Genomic DNA, 21630 nt, shown 5'->3' on the forward strand with positions numbered 1-21630 from the left:
AAGTTTTTAATGTAGATCAAGAAATGATCATATCCTGTTAAATGTGCATCTATTGTATTTACGTTGTATTATGACAGCCAATACAATGCAGCCATTTCTAAAATCAAGTTCGTTCCGTGTACCTTGTTAAATTTTCTTGTTCGTATGTCAGACCACTATTCTATCATTCGACTCAGGTCAGAATGCATAAATTAAACTAAAGAAAAAGACATCTGGGATTGAAATTAATAAAGTTTTATTACATAAGAACAAGAAAAGTATATATATTACAAGATACATGAGTAAGACAGAAGAAACTATTGATGTTCCGACTTCTTCTTTTCTTCTCATCATGTAAAAATTATCGTAAAATTATATTTTCTAAATGTCTCAGCCAATTTTTTAATGGCACGTCTTTTAATTGTCTGGTATTTCTTTTGATTGTCCGTTGTCTCAATCGCCGAATGCCCATTTCTTCGGATTTCGTGATACTTCCTCCAGTTTTCTGTCACCTGGAAATTTTGGAATTTTTTCCACGGATCTGCTGCTGTAATTGGTCTGTGGAAGGAAGCAATCGTGTAGGCATATCTTTGAGGATTGAATCCATGGCTAACTGTTGTGGTAGAAGGAGTAGTGGTGGGAGTAGTTGGTGATACTGGCGCAGGAGATCTCTGGATTGAATGATACCTTTTCCCGATGGCTGAGTACGATGGCAACAGTTGAACGTTCTGTTGGGTCTTATGGTATTTGGTGTTTCCTTGCGGATGAAAGTCAACATGATTGTTGTTATCGTTGTTAATTTCAGTTGCCGAATCTTTCCATGGGAAGATAGCGACATCTGCACAATTTCGCCATGTTTCTTGCTGTCCACAACCCATTCCTTCTGTTCCATTCTCACATCGCCCCCAGGAATTTCCTGTTTTTAAACACAAAGAATATTATTAGTTTCAGGATGTAATTTCAATATTAAGATTACAAAGCTCTAATTCTGTTAGAAAACTCAGTAAACACTCCGTGGATCGAAACATAAGAAATTACAAATTAAGGAACCATAGGGTAAAAGTTATCACTTTGGTATTAGTATAGTACATGGAAGTATTTGGCAACGTATCAAGATGTTTTGCTATTCTAACAACCTCAAGTATGGCTACATGGTATGTGGTCTACCTTTCCTGGTTCATTTGGCTACTTATGGTTCAAATGAATCGAAGTGTTTGACGGTTATTCTTAATTTTACGTTGGGAAGACGTTGATATCTTGTGAAATGCTTTGGAACATAGCTTTCTATTCAGCACTAAGATTTTACCGTAAATGACTTGGAACTACAGCTTATCCATGATCAGAAGAGTTCCAACCGGAAATTGAACCGAGGTCTCCAGCATCAAAGGAGGCAATGTTAGCCAGTTAGCCACGGGTAATCACGAGAAAATGCCTTTATTAGTGTTTACAATTTGCACTAAAATATATTTTGTGCATTGTGACATTATCAGCTAGCAAATTTCTCATTGGTCGATTCATCTTATATGCACTAAAATACTGAATTTTATTATGTAGTATTTCACGGATTACCATATAATGCATATAGGCTACGTATATAAAGCATATTGTTGTGAAGCATGCCAGAGAAAGGTTGTTATCGAATATTCATTTTTTTTTTTTTTTTTTGTTATTTGTTTGCTTGCTTGCTTTCTTACTTTTTTCGAGCTTAATGACATCTTGTATATCTAGATCGTATAAAGCATAGCTCTAAAGCTAAAAGCTGATAGAAATCATATGAACTTCCACCGGGATTCAGACCCAGGTATCCCGCGCCACAGGCAAAGACGCTTACCATATAGCCACGAAACAACTCTAATCTATCATTTTGATTATGAAGTCTTGTTTTTATTGTTATCTGATTACTGATTAGGAGTATTGCGTTACTTTTAGAACTATGTGCATCAGTATGTTAGAAGAAATCAAGCGACAATTGATCCTAAATGAATAAATAATTCCAACAGAATAAAAACAAATAATTCCAATAGAATAAAAAAATAAATAATACCAACAGAATAAAAAATAAATAATTCCAACACAATATCAAATAAATAATTCCAACAGGATAAAAATGAACTATACCAGCAGAATAAAAAATAAAAAATCCAACAGAATCTAAAACAAATAATTCCAACAGAATATAAAATTAATAATTCCAACTGAATAAAAAATAAATAATTCCAACAGGATAAAAAATAAACTATACCAGCAGAATAAAAAATAAATAATTCGAACAGATTAAAAACAAATACTTCCAACAGAATATAAAATAAATAATTCCAACAGAATAAAAAGTAAATAATTCCAACACAATATAAAATAAATAATTCCAACAAGATAAAAATAAACTATACCAGTAGAATAAAGAATAAATAATTCCAGTAGAATATAAAATAAAGAATTCCAACTGAATAAAAAATAAATAATTCCAACAGGATAAAAGTAAATTATACCTGCAGAATAAAAAATAAATAATTTCAGCAGAATATAAAATAAATAATTCCAACTGAATAAAAAATAAATAATTCAAACATTATAGAAATAAATTATTTCAGCAAAATAAAAAATAAATAATTCCAACAGAATATAAAATAAATAATTCCAACAGAATAAAAACTATTAACTACATGAGATTGGCAAAAAAACGATTATTTTAGCTCCCAAAGAAAGTTTTATTTATTTCTCGAAAGATACGAATCAGATTTTTATGTTGAAAACTTACCATTTTTTGCTGAGATTGATCGGATCTATAGATCATCTTATAGTTAAACACAAATATAAAGTTTAAGAGTTAATTATAATAGTCGACTATATTTTGTAAATCTGTCTATCATGATTCTCCTAATGTCATAATGAAAAGGTTGATAAGAATATACTTCTGTATCAGTCTCATCTTAATATAGATGGCATGATTATCAAACAACACCGATTTTTTACATTTACAAAAAATCTCTCTTATTCTCGAAAACTGCACATTAAGATTTACTCTCACAAGGGGTAAAAGTGCGGGGGAATGCCGTCCTCTACCTCTAAAAAACATGTAGGGTCTACGGCGCGGCGTCCCCCTAAGTTTCTAAAAAATAATTGCGAAAGGCAAAGATAGGCAGCGGGACGGTGTGACGTTAAGACGCTACCTACCGTTCCCGTACCTTCTCAGACCCATTTTTACTCGTGCTCCCACACTTATAATTTTGTTCAGCTGGCTGTGATCTACCGATTGGTGTAGTAATTTCAAACTTTTCCTTTTCGTTAAACACTACATAATACTTAGTTGCTATGGTCCACTTAGGGAGTTCGGCTACGGGTATATAATTTGAAGTACTTATCAACTATCTGTATAAAAATTGTTGCGGAAGCACCGCAGGTTTCTGAAACATGGATATTTGGATAGGGCACATACTAGTTTCTAAGTGAAGCCTTGACCCATGATGAGTACTGGAACTATGGACCTTTAAAGTTCATTTTTCTATGTTTTCGGCAGCCTATAATTCCGAAAGGAAGCATTTGTGCACTCAGGTTGCTCTATACTTTTTGTCTTATTTTGATATCAACTATCACCTCCCAAACGTTGTCGGTGTTGTTTTGAAACACCTTGTATATAAAATAATATGAGATTGAGTGTTTGACTCCCCTTTGATGCTATTCTGCGTAAGCCACTGTATGTAGTAAGTGAATATTCAATATTTTAACCACATATAGTGATGTCAACATGTGGAAAAAATCCGATTTCGTGAGGTTTTAGAGAGAATGGGATTTTTCAAATGAAATGAAATCTTTCAGTTTAACACCTAACGATTCTGACCGTTAGGCCAAGGGAGATGACTGATTAAGGCAAGGGAATGATAATATATGAATTAGTAGATGGAAATTGTGAGACTAAATGAGAGTATCCCGACAAAAACCCACGGACACGATGTTGTCCACCACAAACTTCCTTGACTGGAGATAGAACCAGGGACCCCATGCACCAGAGGTAAGCACTGTGCGGGATTTTTCAAATATGTATCAGTGGCATATCCTGAAAATCTGATCATGTTTACAGCAGTTTATATAGGATAAAATGTTTACAATGAAACACATTTCCCGATAGCATAATTCTTATACTTTTAAATTTAATAACGTATGCTTAAATACTACCAGGGGCGGACCCAGGGGGAGGGTCGATCGGGGCGATCGCCCTCCCCCTCAGGAGAGGAATCTTTCTTATTTAATATATAAATAAACCCATCTATAAAAAGTTTGGAGCTCTTAAAAGTAGCTCTAAGTAGCAGTATTACTACCGACCGCCCTCCCAGAAGTCCCTCCTGGATCCGCCCCTGAATACTACTGTCCTCATAAAAGAAAATAAAACATGTATTCTGTCTACTATAAGTTCTAAACTAAGCATATTACCTGAAACTGTCAAGGCCAAAATCAGAAAATTAATTCCGAAGGAATAGATCTACTATTATTATAGTTTATGTGTTTATTTTTAAGAAAGTAACTTGAAACTAACTTAGAATGCAGTTTTGTACAATGTAAATTTGAGATAATTTTTGGAGGTACCTCTTGTAACATCCTTTTTAGATAGGCGTTGAATACTCTAAGGCTTTTTTTTTTTTTTACCCATCTTCTAAATAATATATCAGAATTACATTTTGAATAGGCACGCTGACGCAGAAACACTTGGATTCGCCATTGAAACTTGAACATGCTAATAAATGCAAAATCAACAAAATAATGTAAAGTCAACACAAGCTTACACTCATAAATTCTACTGTACTCTATTTCTTTCCACTCCTCTTCTTAGTCTTGTAGCCAGAGTGTATACAGTTATTTCACTGAGTCCCGGATTGAACGCCCTACAGTAATTAAATCCCTCTTCAAACCTTCTAACCTAATTCTGATATAGAACTAAATAAAAATCAATCAATCATTTATTTCATTATGCTTTGATGTATCTTACTTGTTTTATTTTAGAGAATAATATCCAAAAAGGGATCAAAGTCGTAACAAAACAACATATAGGAAACGAGAAATATTACAATTTGAGTATTATATTCTTTCCATTACATTCTTGAAAACAGATATTGGAGAAAATTAATTACTGAATAATATAAAATATACTAAATTCAATTTTTTATTGTGTTTACGGAAGCAATAGATCTGAACAAAAACGCCAGAGGTGCAAAAAAAAGTTCAACCAAGTTCGTCAACCTCGAAAAATGTTGAGATGAGAATGGATGAGCCAACTTCCTTGGCCACTGCACCTGAAACGAACACTGGAACATGGCGCGAGGTGCCTAACATATTTGAATACACCATGATGTCTGTTCCTAGTTTCAAAGCCGGGACATTTCAGCCCTAAGGCTGATGGTGCTTCCCAAATCCCCCACGCTCACAAGCACCATCCCTAAGGCTCGTCAACATCATTTTCTTTGACAATTCGTGGAGGATTATAAATTTTCCTTGTCTGGGTTTCGAACCACCAATCTCACTACAGTATAAGTTTACTGTATATGTGCCTTAGCGCCTTAGCAAAGTAAATATTCCTAAGGTTGGTGATGGCCCCAAACCCAACACTATCCCTAAGGCTCCTTAACATAATTTCCCTTGGCATCTCGCGCCAAGTTCCAGTGTTCATTTCAGATGCAGTGGCCAAGGAACTTGGCTCATCCATTCTCATCTCAACACTTTTTGAGACTGACGAACTTCGCTCCACTTTTTGTACCTCTGGTATTTTGTTCAGATTTCACTTCTTTTTGTAGTTAGCCATGTCAGTATCGAATATTGGGATTCTTAATTGTGGCATACTGTTGGATTTAAATTTAGAATTGTACATTTTTAAAGGAGTCATAATATGTCACATGCAACATTAGTTCCCAAGGGCTCTCCCACAGGGAATCGAACCCAGCACCCTGTACAAGAAAGGCACACATGCTAGCCACTAGTCCAGCTGGGACGATTTCTTCTATTAAATGTTTGTCAGAGAATTATGTCCAAACGAGATTCTAATTCATTTACACGAGCTACAAAATCACACTTTTCATTACCTAAAAACGAAGGGTATCAACAGGGCCCCATAACCCTTGATGCTGAATTCTCGATGCTACATCACTAGACATGGCTGGTGTTTCAAGATACTTAGTTGTTCTCTACCCTTCCACATTGCGAAATTACGGAGTTCATTACATGACGCGCGTGTTGCGCAGTTTCATACTGCCTCGGGTTTTCCTTCCAATAATATTCATCTTCCAAATAGCTTGTAAACTTAAATATATTTGCCACCAACATATCCTATCCTACCTATATATAAAACTACATGAACTGACATAAATTAAAGGGGTACTTCCGGTTGACGTGGAAAGTTGTAATTTAGCATGATTGTAGCTTTCCGGGACTAACCGACAGGAAATTTGCAAAGTTAAATTTTTAGGGGGTATGAAGAATTTCCCCATGTTATTTAAATGAGACTGTTTTGGACCTATAATCTTATGTTTTAGGAACTTGGAATTGGAATAAAAACTTGGAATTCGATATGCTTTACGTTTTCATTAGCATTACCTAAGTAAATCAGTGAAAATAAAAATTTCCAAATTTAGAGTGGTTTTATGGGGAACTGAAAAACCCTTCCCATGTTATTTATATGCACTGAGAAAAAAATTGTAGGTGGCATACTTAAAAAGATAGGTTACATGCGTAATTCCTGTAGTTTTTGGACTTAACGTACAGCAGACGTATAACTGAAAACGCATGTTTTATAATACTTTCTGTATACATGTTCCATCTGTACGTACTTTCCGTATGAAACAATGTAGACGGTCAGGATCTCACATACAAATGGACGTAGGCCTATAGCTGACGAACGTAACATAAGTATATGCATGTGATATACGGAAAACTGTCAGACATCCTGCAACAGCATTATGTAACATCTAAGGGCAGTGCCTATGTAGCATACGGATAACGTATGCTCCGTACTGATTTCTATAGCAAGCAAGAGGATACCGTATTTTGTACAATATACCGCTGTCCGGAGAACGGATTTTTCTCTGTGTGTGACGTCTTCTACACCCCAAAAAGTTTAGTCCCTTCCGGCAAGATTAGAATGATGAAATTAGGCACGATTGCAGCCTTCCGGAACTAACCTACAGGAAAATTGCTAAATGTGAATATTTTTAATTTTGACGAAGTCTAAAGGGTGATGAAGAAATCCTCATGTTATTTAAATAGGCGTTTCCTTGGGATACAAAATCTTATCTTTCAGATAGTTGAATAGGAAAAGAAACTTGAAATTCGGTAGAATTGTGCGCTTAAGAAGTGCGAGGCTGTAGGCCAAGCAAAGGCGAGGGTGTGCGGGCGAAGCCCCCAGTTGAGCAAATTCAGGAAATATGAAGCGCAAATGCACGAAATTCACTGTTGATGAAAAGGCTGATACGTAAGAGATTTGCACTGTTCACAGATATAGACACGAAGCATCGAGAAAATTTTTACATATCGACTGTGGTAACCATAATATAACTCGCGGTATCAATATTTTTGGTTACAGTTTGTTGCTAGTCTCACATAAAGGTCGAAAAATTGGATTTCTCATTTCTTCGAAAACTTCATTAATTCTAAATATCCTCACCTCTACATTATCTTACTTATCAAATTATTTCAGTGGCTATTTGATACCAATGACTGCAATAAAGGAAAAATATTCACCGAAAAAAGAAAAAAATATTAGCTTTCCTTGTCTGGGTTTCCAACCACGAAATTTACGGCAGTATGTGCGTGCCTTTGCCCATGTCTTTTAAAAGTTAACTGATTCACAGAACGTGCCTCATTAACTTGTTTAACTACTTATCCCTAGGTTTCACTTCTTATTCAAGCACACTGAAAAAAAAATGTATGTGGCGTACATAAAACGTAGGTTACATATGTGAACCCTATAGTTTTTGGACTTAAAGTACACTAAACGTGTAACTGAAAAATGTATATTTTATACACACTTTCCGTATAAGTGTTCCGAATAAAGGTAGGCTACTTTCCATACGAACGAGAGAACTGTATATAGGCAGTCAGGATCTCACATACAGATGGACGTATGTAACTTATAGCTGACGTACGCAACATACGTACAGAAGACTGTTAGATGTCAGACATCCTGCAATGACATGCTGTATTATCTAAGCGAGAAAGAGGGCAGTACGTATACAGCACATGGATAACGTATGCTAAGTACTGCTTTCTGTAGTAAACATAAGGAACCCATATATGTGTACAATATACCGCTGTTCAGACAACGGATTTTTCTCAGTGAGCTTAGCTATTCTCAGTGAGTTTTTCTATTAACCTAGAACGAAAGGGATACGAACACAGAAACATTGAGGACAGGTAAGATTCCAAAGGCTCTTCCACTGGGAATCGAACCCGGGACCCCGTACACCAAAGACGCACGTGCTAGCCAATAGACCATCGAGGAGGGCACCCACTCGACCAGTCGGACGACTGACAGCATTATCACTATGCACATGATGTGTTGAATAACGGAATCGTCCCGATTTCTGATTGTAAGGACAGTTTTTTTTTTTTTTTTTTTTTTGCGCCAATAAAAAAATTCCCACAACAAATTCCTCAAATTTCATACTCTATCCATTATAAGGTACCTTCATGGAGAGTTTCACATCTTTATCTCATTAACAAATACCTAATGGCTATGGAGAGTTTTTCGGTGTGCTGCAGCGATATACTTGAACATTTTTTTAATCCGCTAGAAGCACTGATCGGTCCATTCTGCCTTTGGCTGGAGTACAAAGTTAGGAACACCGTGAAAGTTAGGAAGATATTTTAAAGTTGTATTTAGAGGAATTTCCATAATAAATTATGCTATGTTTGTTTGACGATAGTAAACGTAACAAACATAGAAAAATCGCCACTGATATGCACTCATATATAAAGATCCCTAATATATTACAGGATGTTGCAATTTGTTTTTCTCGCAGTATACATGGAAATCTCACCTATATTAGTTCTGTTGATGAAATCGTTCTCTTCACAAGCAACCAATCTGCAAAGTACGATAGAAGAACTTGATTTGGAAAGCAAGGAAGTCGAAATGGAAATGAAAATGGGGAAAGATAAATGTTATCTTCAATAATTTTGAAAGGAAATAAACAATTAACATGAATAAAACTTCTGCTCATACCAACTTGCCTCTCTTGAAAGTATTCACTCTAATTCGAACTAATACTCGCTGACCTTAGGGAAATATGTGCTCAACTGAACTTATAAATTACTTGCCGTTTCAATAGAATATTTCGCGCTCACTCAAAGCTGATATCAGTAAAACTCACATAAGTAGCTACAGGGAATTAGTAATCATTGGAGCTTGCGCTCATAAATTTTAATGGTATCTATATTATGGATGACTGACTTTAATGGTATCTATATTATGGACCGTTTTAGGACCATTCATAAATACACTATTCAGACAAAAAAAAGTAAAGAATTTCTGTCGTATACGTAAATAAGATGAAACTTAGAGAAAGTTATTGATATATCCATATCTATCTATCTATCTCTCTCTCTCTCTCTCTCTCTCTCTCTATATATATATATATATATATATATATATATATATATATATATATATATATATATAGACAGATAGATAGATAGATAGATAGATAGATAGATAGATAACACCGACAACGTTTGGGAGGTGACGCCAAAATAAGAAAAAGGATAGACCAACCTGGGTGCACAAATGCTTCCTTTCGGAGTTATAGGTTGCTCAAAACATGAAAAAAAAAAAATGAAATTTAAAGGTCCATAGCTCCAAAACTATGGGATCTACTGTAGTCGGGTCAAGACTTCACTTAGGAACTAGTACGTGTTCTATCCAAATATCCATGTTTTAAAATCCTTCGGTAATTCTGCAACAATTTTTATGGAGGTAGTTTGTGAGTACTTCAAATTATATACCCGTAGTCAAACTTCCTCTTTAAAAATTGTCGCGTAGAATCCTGAAACATGTATTTTTGGATAGAGCACATGTTAGTTTCTAAGTGAAGTCTTCATCCGACTACGGTAGGTCCCATAGTTTTTGGAGCTATGGACCTTCAAAGTTCATTTGTTCATGTTTTCGGCAGCTTATAACTCCGAAACGACCGATTTCTCCACCCAGGTTAGTATATACTTTTTGTCTTATTTTGGTGTCAGGAATCACCTCCCAAACGTTGTCGGTGTTATTTTGAAACACTCTGTATGTATAGAAAATATTATTTATAATTCTTACTATTGTTTTTGTAAGTGGTTTCTTTTATTGGGCTACGTAAGAATTAGTAGCATTTCTATAAAGCTGATGGCAATGGTGATCCGTGCTGCAACTTGGTTTTACCATGTAACCGGTGGAAATCACGGGAAACTGAGAGGAAGCATTAAAAAAAAAAAAAAGAAAGGGGGTTCACTACGTAACCACTAGGACACAAAGGGTCTTTTTTTTTTAAAAAAAAAATCCATGTTCAACCGGACTCGTATTCGATAAAATTAATGGAATTCGCGAGCTTGTGTCCTTTATCCAGCAATGATGTATAAACCTATTTTATCACCTGGATTAATCTTATGTAAGCAATAGTGAATATTCTCTTACTGCTTAGTTCAATATACTCTGTCAAGGACAATTCGTTAATAATGGCTTATATAATACTCTCCTCTGCCCGGCTTACTTACTTAGAAATAGTTAAACGTTTAAAATGTGAAAAACGTGTAGTGTAAACACAGTTTCTTATTTATATCTAATGAATTTTAATTATATGTTTTCTCTTATGCAATTATATCCAAGGAAGTACAGGTACTTTTCTTATCTCCTTGCAAAAGTACATATGTACAACATAATTATATTGTAGATACCCCTTGGAGGGTCATTATTAAACACACGTGTTATTGTTTAAGACAAAAGTTTACATAAATAACGAGGAAGGAACAAACAAACATTAAGAAGAAACACAACTTAATCACAAGAAAAAGAAAAAAGAATAAGTAACCAAATAAACAAAAGTAAACATTATTGTTTTCTGTTTTTGTTTTTGAACATAGAACAGCAAAGTAATACAAAATGTATTATATTAAGTGCAAAATACGAAGAACACAGGTAAAAGACTTTTTACGTAACTGTGACATCTCGAACAATAGAGCTTAACGTAGAGTCCTTGAAAAGGATAAAGTTTTAATAGAATGATGATATAGCTAACAAACGCAACCAACAAGGAACGGATCCGTTAGGTCATTGTACTTTTCACACTTTTTGTAATTATCTTGTTTTTGTTTCTGTTTTTGTTGTTAAGTAAAACACAATTACGACTATTAAAATGTTTTCTTCTATGTCATCGTAAATGTTGCTATTATTTAAAAGAAGCGTGTTTTGCTCAAAGAGGATGCGTTGTTTGCAAACAAAATAATTATTGCACTTCTTGTACACATAAAACATTCGATCCTCTCACTGATAAAGAGAAAAATTGTCGGAAATAAGAGCAAAAACAAATCAATTTGAGACATTCTAGCTCTGTGTAAAGGATTACGAATTTAAAGAATATATTATATTCTCTATATGTTATATGAGTTTCTCTTGTAAAGAATATACAGCAGGGTTTCCCAACCTTTTTCAACTTGCGGCACATTTCAGGGTAACTTGAATTCTCACATCAAACATTATTATTATTATTATTATTATTATTATTATTATTATTATTATTATTATTGGAAAATATAAAATACTGTAGTAGTTTCTTTCTGATTACTGACATCCGTCTCACAGAGAAGAAAGCTTGATTAGTGGTTTTTCCTTGTGGTAAATCATTATGCTATTGCAATTGCAATCAGATATAGGACTCAAGTTGTTAAAAATACTTTCTTTTTCGAAAACTGTATCCAACCTTTCATTAAAAAGGAGGATCACTAAATAACAAACGAACAAACAAATCTCTTTTACTTTTAAGACACAAATGTAGGTAATTTGTATGCATGTTTACTTTGCCGGAAGGATTGAATAATATTTTAAAATTTCAAGTTACGAAATAGTCTGCAACAATAAAGAAGCAATAATGGTCATAACAGTGATAACAAATACTTTTTTTCAAAATTAGAAATGTACAGAAAAATGTTCTACAGAAAATTAAAAATGTTCTACAGAAAAGTAACACAGTATGAAACTTTAAATTTGAGATTCATAGTAGTAAAGTGAAATACAAATATACCTTTTCCTCTGTCTTGCAATTTGATTGCTATAGAATTAATAATTTTGTTTCGATTTCCTCGCGGCACATCAGGGACCCATTCGCTGCACACCATTGTGCCGCGACAAACCGTTTGAGAAACGCTGATATACAGGGTGGCCCAAAAGTAGGTATACAGTGCCGTACTGATCAACTCATTGCTTTCTATATCTTTTCTTATTGTTATCTATCAGTAGACTTAGTTCCTTTATTATTTGTTCTTAATGTGTTTTTACTTACATCTTAAGCTCTGAAGAACCGAAGCAAATAAACTCATAAACTAGCATGTTATACTTGATCAATGCAGAGGTGTATACTACTTTTGAGCTACCCTGTATTATATTCTTCTATATGTTATGAGTTTCTCGTGCCTAGTATTATATTTGTGCACTGGTGGTGATAACGGTCTCAGAAACCCTGCCATGCGGAAGGATCTGGCTTGCCAACCATACGATAATTTATCATGATATATGATAATTTAAGTCTAATGCTATATACGATAATGCCCTTGCCATAATAGGTGAATATACGATAATTTTAGAATGCACATTTTGTTTGCAGTTTTTCAATGTGCAAATAAATTTTAGTAGATGTGCATTAAATAATTAGAAAACACATATACTGTGGTTGTAACAGCCATTCCCGCCAAATTAATCAATAAATATTTGAGAATTGGCAAATGGCAACACTGCATCAATTCTTTAAATTCAATTATATTTACGAGGGGGCGATAATATTGTTGTTATTCAAAGTAGTGTTAACAAGGATTTTAAACAAATTGAGAGGACAATGACGTTGATTTGGAGTTCGAAACTGAAGATTACTTGATAAATTTATTATATATTATTGCTATTATTAGTAGTATTATACTTATATGTAACGAATATACGATAATTTTTTGTAATATACGGTAATTTTGAAGATGAAATTCGACAATTTTGTTCTCTGAGATTGGCAACTCTGGGGAGGATGATTTTAGAAGCCCCTTCAGGTGATTGGTTTCGTATTATGCTCATTACCTTTGTCCACCGAAAATTGTTGCACACTTTTATTTGATAAGTTCTTTTTACAGGTATGTGTAGGTATGTGTTCAATCACGAGACGAAATTTTTAACGCTTTCAAACTATATCTAGAACGTATAGTGCGCAATATTTTACTAGCAGCAAGTAAAGAAAGAAAAAAATAACAAAATATGATCGGAATTGTAATAAGTATTAAAATTATGCATATCCTCTCTCAGATATATATATATATATATATATATATATATATATATATATATATATATATATATATATATATATATATATATATATATAAATCGGCACATCTCAAATGTTACTCGTAATATATTATTTCAAGATTATGCTTCCTGATTTTATTGTACTAAACGTTTAGCAATTTACAGATTACTCATAGTAACAAGAAGTGAATTCAAGCATTTTTTATGAATTTGTTATGTATATCATAACTCACAAACTTACTCTTCTCTTTCTATGTAATAGAAAATATTTTATAAGTGATGGGTTGATTTTTTTTCTTTTTTAAGAAAAAAGTGAAAATTTGCTGTGTGTGCTATTAAAGAAAGTTTTCGTAACTGTAAAACTTGTAAAGGACAAATATATAACATTTTTGCTTAAAATCAAAATTTAAATTATGTCTTCAAAGTAAAAAAAAAAAAAAAAAAAAAAAAAGGAAAAGAAAGAAAGACAAATCATTCGAAGCCTCAAAGCCAGTGAGGAGTGGTGGTGATGAAATTCTTCGGGGGGGACCGAAGGTTGGTTTTGCCGCCACTGTGTTTGTACGTTTATCTCGATTTCCCATTTTCATCACATCAAAATTTATTCATATTTTACTAGCAACCTATAATCCTTAAGGAAGATTTTTTTTTAAATAATAACATTTCATGGTATTAAGATAATGTAGAAGAAAGGACTTCCAAAAATGTTAAGCCCATTCTTCAGATTTGCGATTTCGTCAAAATACAAATAGTATTCGTTGAAGCGAAGTTCGTTAGGTTTTCTTCTTTTTAATTTCTTTTTTTTTTAGTTTAAAATCCCATGAATATAGTCGGAGACTAAGGAAGACGGTAACGAATGAACTGGTAGAATGGTCAAAGTAAAATGAAATTGGAAAACGCAGAGAATCCATGCACACGATATTCATACACCTGAATGCTTATTTGGCGGGAGCTGAGATCGAACGAAGTACCGGTATCTCAAGTTTCATAAGTGAGCTCTCTACCATCGCTACCACAGGCATCCGAAATTCTTTAGTATAGAATGACTTGTCCACTTCTGACGATCTTCGCCACCTCAAGATAATCTTATTTAAATTAACATACTTCTGACTGACACGTGAAACATGTATAACTTTGTATTCCTAAAGCATGGATGTTTTCATGTCAAACTTTACAAACTGTCTACAGAGAGTCAAAAATTAAATTCAGGATGTTCTCTCATTTCAGTTCTCTTTGGGGAGTGATGAAATTTGTGAATATGTAATGGCGGTATCATACTGTATTGTTTTGATAATATTTCAACATTAACGTGAAATATGCATGAACATGAAAAGAAATATATAGAAATTTAAGAAAAAATATAGGCCTATAAAATTACGGAAAGATAAAATTCATTAAATCGTATTATCATATTTTTAACATACTATGGAAATCAGATACTAATGTACCAAAATCTCTAAGTGTAATTATTTAGTAATTAGATAATACTGTTTAGTGAATAGTTTGCGTTGTTGATGTGTTTCTCATGATCAGAAATAAGGTCTTCAAGTTACTTATGATGACGAAAATTTTCTATCAAAATGCATTTTATTTGGACAAACAGTAAAAGGTAATAATATTTTTAGAATTTTATTTGTGTAAACGGTAGGAAGTAATGACATTTCAGATGAACTTGCTTTGCGTAAATAGCAGCAGTAATTATATTTCTGCATTTTTATGTAAATAGTAACGAATAGTGGTATTAAGATGAACTTCCTTTACTTAAATAGTACCAGTACTTTCTGTATGTAAATAGTAATGGGTAATGGCATTTCAAACGAGCTTTCTTTGCGTAAAATATCAACAACTAATTGCATTTCAGATCAACTTGTTTCTCATAAATAGTAATATTTTAGAGTATCTTTCTTCAATAATACACTGTAAAAAATAAAAGAGCATTTAAACACTTTTAGTACAGATGTTGAGGGGGAAATATATCAAATGTGTGTTTATTTATAAAGTGTGCATTGTGCTTCGCTTGTCCAAAAGCATTCATTCTCCGAAAACAGCTCGCCAAACAGTTCGAAAACAAAGTAATGACATACATTTTGCCCATTCTGTACATACATATGGGACATACTTGGACAACACAGTATTTACAAGGGGTGAATATGTATCATCTGGAGATGTTCAAATAGTGTCGGTAATGCGTACAGTGTCCTACTGTATCTAAAAGTAGTTACTGTATTTTTTGCAGTGTAGTAACGACCAATGACGTTTCAAACCAACTTTCTTTGTATAATTAGTAATAGGCAATGAATGGCACTTCAAACGAAGTTCTTCAGTGTAAATGGCAACAGGCAATGGCCTTTTAGAGAACTTTTTTGTGTAAATATTAACAAGCAATGGTATTTCTCATGAACTTTCTTCGAGTAAATAGTAACAATAAGTACTAGCACTTCAGATGAACTTTTTTTTGCATAAATAGTACCAGGCAATAATATTTCAGTCCTATATTTGTGCAAATAGTACTAGGTAATAGAATTTAAGGCAAATTTTCTTGTTTGCATTAGGTAATGATATTTCAGATGCACTGTATTTGTGTAAATAGTACCAGATAATGCAGAGGCAAAATTGAGTCAAACGTCAATTTGATGATAAAATGAATGTAAAATTGCCAATGCCGAATGTATTCTGTTTAGGTAGGGAGGTTAGTTTTGTACTCTGAGAAAGGTGTGTGACTGTGACAAAGTTAATGCAGAAGAAGCATTGTCAATAATTGAAGGGGCACGATGGCTCAGTGCTAGAGCGCTTACCTCTGCTGCGTGGGATCCTTGGTTCGAACTCTGGTCAAGTAAGTTTGTGGTGGACATCGTGCTCGTGAGTTTTCTCGGGATATTTCCGTTTAATCTCACTTTCTCATTCCACCAATATTTCCATCATCATTCACTTGCCTTAATCTTTGTCTTCTTTAGCCTAACAGGCATAATCGTGGGACATTAAACTTAAAGATTTCATTTCATTTTTTCAGTAATTAATTTACTCCATATTGTTATTCAGTTCAACATTAAATTTTTGTGTTATGTAATTGCTATAGTAACATTTGACTGAGTTTTTTATTTTAGGACCCTGCGTAAGCACACTCTAGAAGAAACATCGAATAATGCATCTTTGCTCATCAATAGGAAAAGTCCAATATTTTCCGAACCAGGATACTAAGAAAAATTGCTTAATAATTAAGTATAAATTGTAAATTTAATTTACTACTACCTGTTGTCCAATGCCATTGTAGAACACAACGCTCACACGTGACGTCATGAGGTAACTGCACCCGTATAGTAAAAGGGCCTGGATTGAAACTGTCCAGGGAATATCTCCTTTGTCCATCAGCCATTGGAAGTATATACCGGTCTAAACAAGACTGCTCAACAGGACCTATGGGATGAGGGCATAAACGAAATTCAAACCAACCACCATGATTTGATGTGAGCACAACAGTAACATCGATCACATGCCCAGCTGTGTAGTTTCGAGAGACAATTCCCAAACCAAATCTTCCTCCGAACTCGTTCGGCCTTGGTCTGGGAAAATTGTAAGCATCTCCACATTCACCGCATTGTCCTTCATTAAAATCCCATTGTGTCTGAAAAGAGAATAAATGCAGGTATATGATGGCTTATTTATTGGCAAGAATGTCGCAATTTATTGCATATAATATTCTTTAAATACCTGTGTTTAGCACTCTTATTTAATAGACAAATATTTTCATCTATTGTAAATGATATATATATATATCTTGATACAAGTTGTAATCTTAGTTTTAATTTGTATTTTTGAACATACTTGCTTTTCCATTCCCTTAAGTGAAATTTCCTGTGCCGTAACTCTTTGCATAAGATCTGGGCTTCTGAGGGTTCTCTTTGCAGCAGTTTTAATGTCTTTGTGTCACAAGATCTCGTTGGATCATTCTGTAGTACGAACACAGTCTAACTTGCTGTAGACCTGTGTAGCCTTTTTAATAACTAAAAATTCTTCACAATTATTTTTGATCCTTAGTCGTACGTAGTTTTCCGGCAAATAGTCAGGAATTATGACCTTCGTTTACAGTAACTAAGATTTTCAATGCACATATATTGCAAATAACTATGTCACCCTTACCTTTATTACAGGGCCCTATGCGAATTAGGCTGGTTTGAAGTTTACCGTACCTTTAAACAGCGAGGCTACGATGAGACATAAATTCACAGCTTAATGAGGAGTCCGAACCACATGAGCTCCCTTGGGTACACAAATTGAGGATAGACCTGGGACAACTAGGTACAAATACTAAGTTTGCTGATTGCTTAAAATAGAGGAAATAGTGAGACATTGTATACGTGTAACCTTTGAATTCATATTCAGATTTTTTACATTTGAAACCTTATGAAAAGCAGCACAATGCTTCAAGATATTCAACTGGTTCTCTTTTTATATACAACGGTCGTTCAAAGTTGACCGGGATTTTGGTACGTAAATAATAGATGAATAGCCGGATGATGATGAAACTTGCAGGTGACGTAATATATTCCTTCTCGAGTAACTAGTGCCCGGCACGATGTATTTGGAGCATGCGCAGCAGTTGCAGCGAACATTTCGGTAAGCAGTGTGTCTGTGGCTATGGAGCAGCGATGTGTAATCAAGTTTCTTGTGAAGGAAAAAGTTAAACCAGCTGAGATTTTCAGAAGATTGCAAGCACAGTATGGTGAACAAACGATGTTACGGACAAGAGTGTACGGATGGTGTGAACAGTTTCGCGAAGGACGGGATCTGGTGACAAATGAAGCGCATGGATACATTAGTCGGACTGCAGTCACACCAGTAAATATTGCATGTGTTGAGCAAATGATTCTTGAGAACCGGCAAGTAACAGTGCGGGATATTGCTCCCGAGGTGAATATTGGTGTTGAGTGTTGAGATAATCATTCACGACAACTTACGCTTCCGCAAAATCTGTGAAGGTGGGTTCCCCGCCAGCTGACATTTGATCAGAAGTGGACACGCATGGCGGTCTGCGAAAAGCTTTTAAATCGGCTAGATTTAGCCCCCAATGATTATAATTTTTTTTCCACCCCTTAAAGACCAACTGGGAGGGAAGAAATTCACGACACTGCGAAACAATGTCCTTCAGTGGCTCAGACAACCACCAAGTTCTTTCTACGCCAAAGGAATCAGGGAGCTGCCACAACGATGGCAACAGTGCATGGAGAATATTTTGAAAAGCTGATATAGTTTGGTGCTTCTTGTGCTATCTGTTTCCTATAAAGAAATAAAAGTCCTGGTCAACCTTGAACGACCCTTGTATATATTAATCTTACTCATTTTCGTCATAAACCTACGAACATATTGAACTTGTCACTTACACCTAAATGGATACAACTTACTTATACTCTTGAACATTCTTTGCAGTTCCTTATTTCCATGTTTTACAAACTGTCTCAAAAAGAAATATTTCGTACAAATTACTATAAACTCCTCATTCATTTAGAGAAATATACATATTACGGGAAAACTTCATATAGGCGTATTTATGTAGGAAATGATGTAGCTCTTTTAACTAGTGAAAATACATTTAAGAACACTCGTTAAAGATACACAGACCCGGTCCTAAGTTTGTATACAAAAAGGTGATGACAGATAATAGTGATGCTAACAAAGGCTCTTGGAATATTTCGAATACGTTCTACAGGGTGTTCTAGTTTATTTATTATTCATGTTTATTTATTATTCAAGTTTATTTATTATTCATAGCCATCCCGAGTGGAACACAAACAACTTTGCTGGGGAGTAGACGGTTGTACAAATGCATAGTGTTTGTTTAGATCTACAGTATCCCATGCTTGCTGTAGTTTCTGGCAAACATGGGAGATGGTCGTTGTCAACCTGACTGGCGTCAGACACTTTTCCACTATGTTCCTCATATGTTTGGTAGCTTAACGTTGGAGACTTAGCATGCCAGGATGGAAGATGTATGCCGAGAAAGACCATAATACCGTTGGAGTAGCGCAAGCTGTACAGATGGAGAATTGCATTGACGACGTCATGTATAAACGTCACATTAGTCATATTGCCTTGAATGAAGACCAAAAGGGAGTGCGAAAAAATGAAACGAAATCTTTAAGTTTAACGTCCCACGGTTATGCCGGTTAGGCTAAAGAAGACGTGATAGTGAGAGATGAGTGAAATGGTGGAATGAAGAAAGTGTCCCCGAGAAAGGGAGAACCCCGAGAAAACCCACCAGCACGGTGTTTATCCACCACAAAGTACACACGGCGTGAGCTGGGATTGAACCAGGGAATCCAAGCACCGGAGGTGAACGCTCTACCACTAAGCCACCGCGCCCCCCAAAAGTGAGTGGGATGTGTAGTTTAGTGTCTCGTCATGAATATACGACACATTAATCGTACAGCCTTGAATGAAGAGCAAAAGTGAGTGGGATCAGTAGTTTATTATCTCCATACCAGAATTGCATGTGCGGGTTCTGAATGGACAGTGCTAACACGCCCTAGATTTTCCCCTCAGCTGCACCTCTTATAAACGGACAATTTAGAATTTAGGATCTAGATTTCTGGGCTTTCGGCATCTAAGGCCTTTTAGCCCTTCACGATTGGAGGTATGACGTCCCTCAGCGAGCACACAATCCGAGGAAAGGGAAGGAAGGAAGCGGCCTGGGACCTATAAGTTAGGTACCACCCCGGCATTTGCCTGGTGTGAATAAGGAAAACCCAGGAAAACCTCATTCAGGGTGGCTGGCCTGAAAAAGCGTGTTACATTTTTTCGACCGAGTGTAATCGAACCCGGGACTGCTCGCACCGAAGGCGAGAGCGTTAGCGACTACGCTACGCGGGCCACCAATAAACGGACAAGTTCGTTGTCATGACTTTATCAGACACAATAACATCGCTGATGTATCACTGTCTTTCATTCGCCTTGTCATCCTAGTTTCTCCGGACAACACACAAGGCATTCTGGGTGATGAGCATGTGTCAGAGGTAATCGTGCCAGAGGAACGCGAGAGCGTAAATTCGCTTTCAATAATCGTTTTTAGTGTTTGTAAGCTCTCATCGAAGGAAGTGGATTCGATTATGCTGGTGGTGGCCGTCCTGACTGAATGATTCTTCCATCCACGTGTCACCAGTGTATCACGATACTGGGTTACATGTATACTATGGGAAACATATGAATTCTATCACCAATGCATCACCGATATATCACAATCTATGTAAGTCACAATTGTGTGGAATGACCATTTCTTCCAACTACACTACACAGGCATCGAAGTCACTTGACTGTCCAATAAGTGTTCGCTAGCATTGTTCTGACATTAAAGATACGTATATTGTACTCTAGTTGTGTTGTTTTACGACCTTCAAATTAATAACATCATGCTTCTACATATGGGACACTCAATGGATAATAGGATTCAAATCCACTTTTGGTCATTTGAGACGTATTTCCTATTTAAGGTCTCTATCTGAAACTTCTTTCAGTGCGTAAAAGATTCTTGTCTAAATATTGTAAACTCTTACAATTAAGAAGAAAGAAACAGTGTTTACTTTTCATGTATTTAAACAGAGCGCACAAACTTATGTCTCCTTTTCTTACACAGGGACCTCGACTTTTCAGTGACAGAGATTTAAATTGCCGCTTAACCAAACGGACGGAAGTGTATTTAAACTGTATGACTTTAACTCATTCTCAAAGTATCTTCTTCAAAATGAAAAAAAAAATATACTTTGGCCGGAGTATGTTAAATAAGTTAGAAATTTTGTCATTTGAAACATTGCACTGCAAAAATTACAACAACGTAATGATGTCAGAAGCATGGAAATACGTAGGTTGAAAGCATGTGAAGGAGGGGTCGAAGTTGGAGTCTATCATATTAACGTTGACGGCATGAATTTTAAATTCTATCCTTATCTGTTACTGTTTTAATATTTTCTTATCTCGCTCATTTAAGCTATGTACACTCATGTCCAAAATGATTGTCGCATATCTACAACTGTCTTCCTATAAGAATATAATTTGATAATGATTTTACAGGGTAACTTTAATAGTGATACTATATGTATAATCGGGAAATGTATATTTGTGGTAAATTTCATAGGAAAAGAATTATAAAT

At 35.0% G+C, this 21630-nt stretch overlaps 1 protein-coding gene across 2 annotated transcripts in view; it reads right to left on the bottom strand.

Annotated features, from left to right (window-relative positions):
* Positions 1-218: 218 nt before the first annotated feature.
* LOC145664076 (uncharacterized) overlaps positions 219-21630 on the bottom strand; it is a 112347-nt gene continuing 90935 nt past the window's right edge. For both annotated transcript variants that reach the window (XM_081730415.1, XM_081730416.1), the window contains exons 3-4: positions 16742-17114; positions 219-895 (exon numbers count right to left, since the gene is read on the bottom strand). In XM_081730415.1, the coding sequence (XP_081586541.1) occupies positions 330-895; positions 16742-17114 (939 nt within the window). In that variant the 3' untranslated portion in view covers positions 219-329. The remainder of the gene's footprint in view (positions 896-16741; positions 17115-21630) is intronic.

Source organism: Thermobia domestica, chromosome 11 (genome assembly GCF_964235325.1).
Source record: "Thermobia domestica chromosome 11, izTheDome1.hap1.1, whole genome shotgun sequence".
NCBI classification, from domain to species: domain Eukaryota; kingdom Metazoa; phylum Arthropoda; class Insecta; order Zygentoma; family Lepismatidae; genus Thermobia; species Thermobia domestica.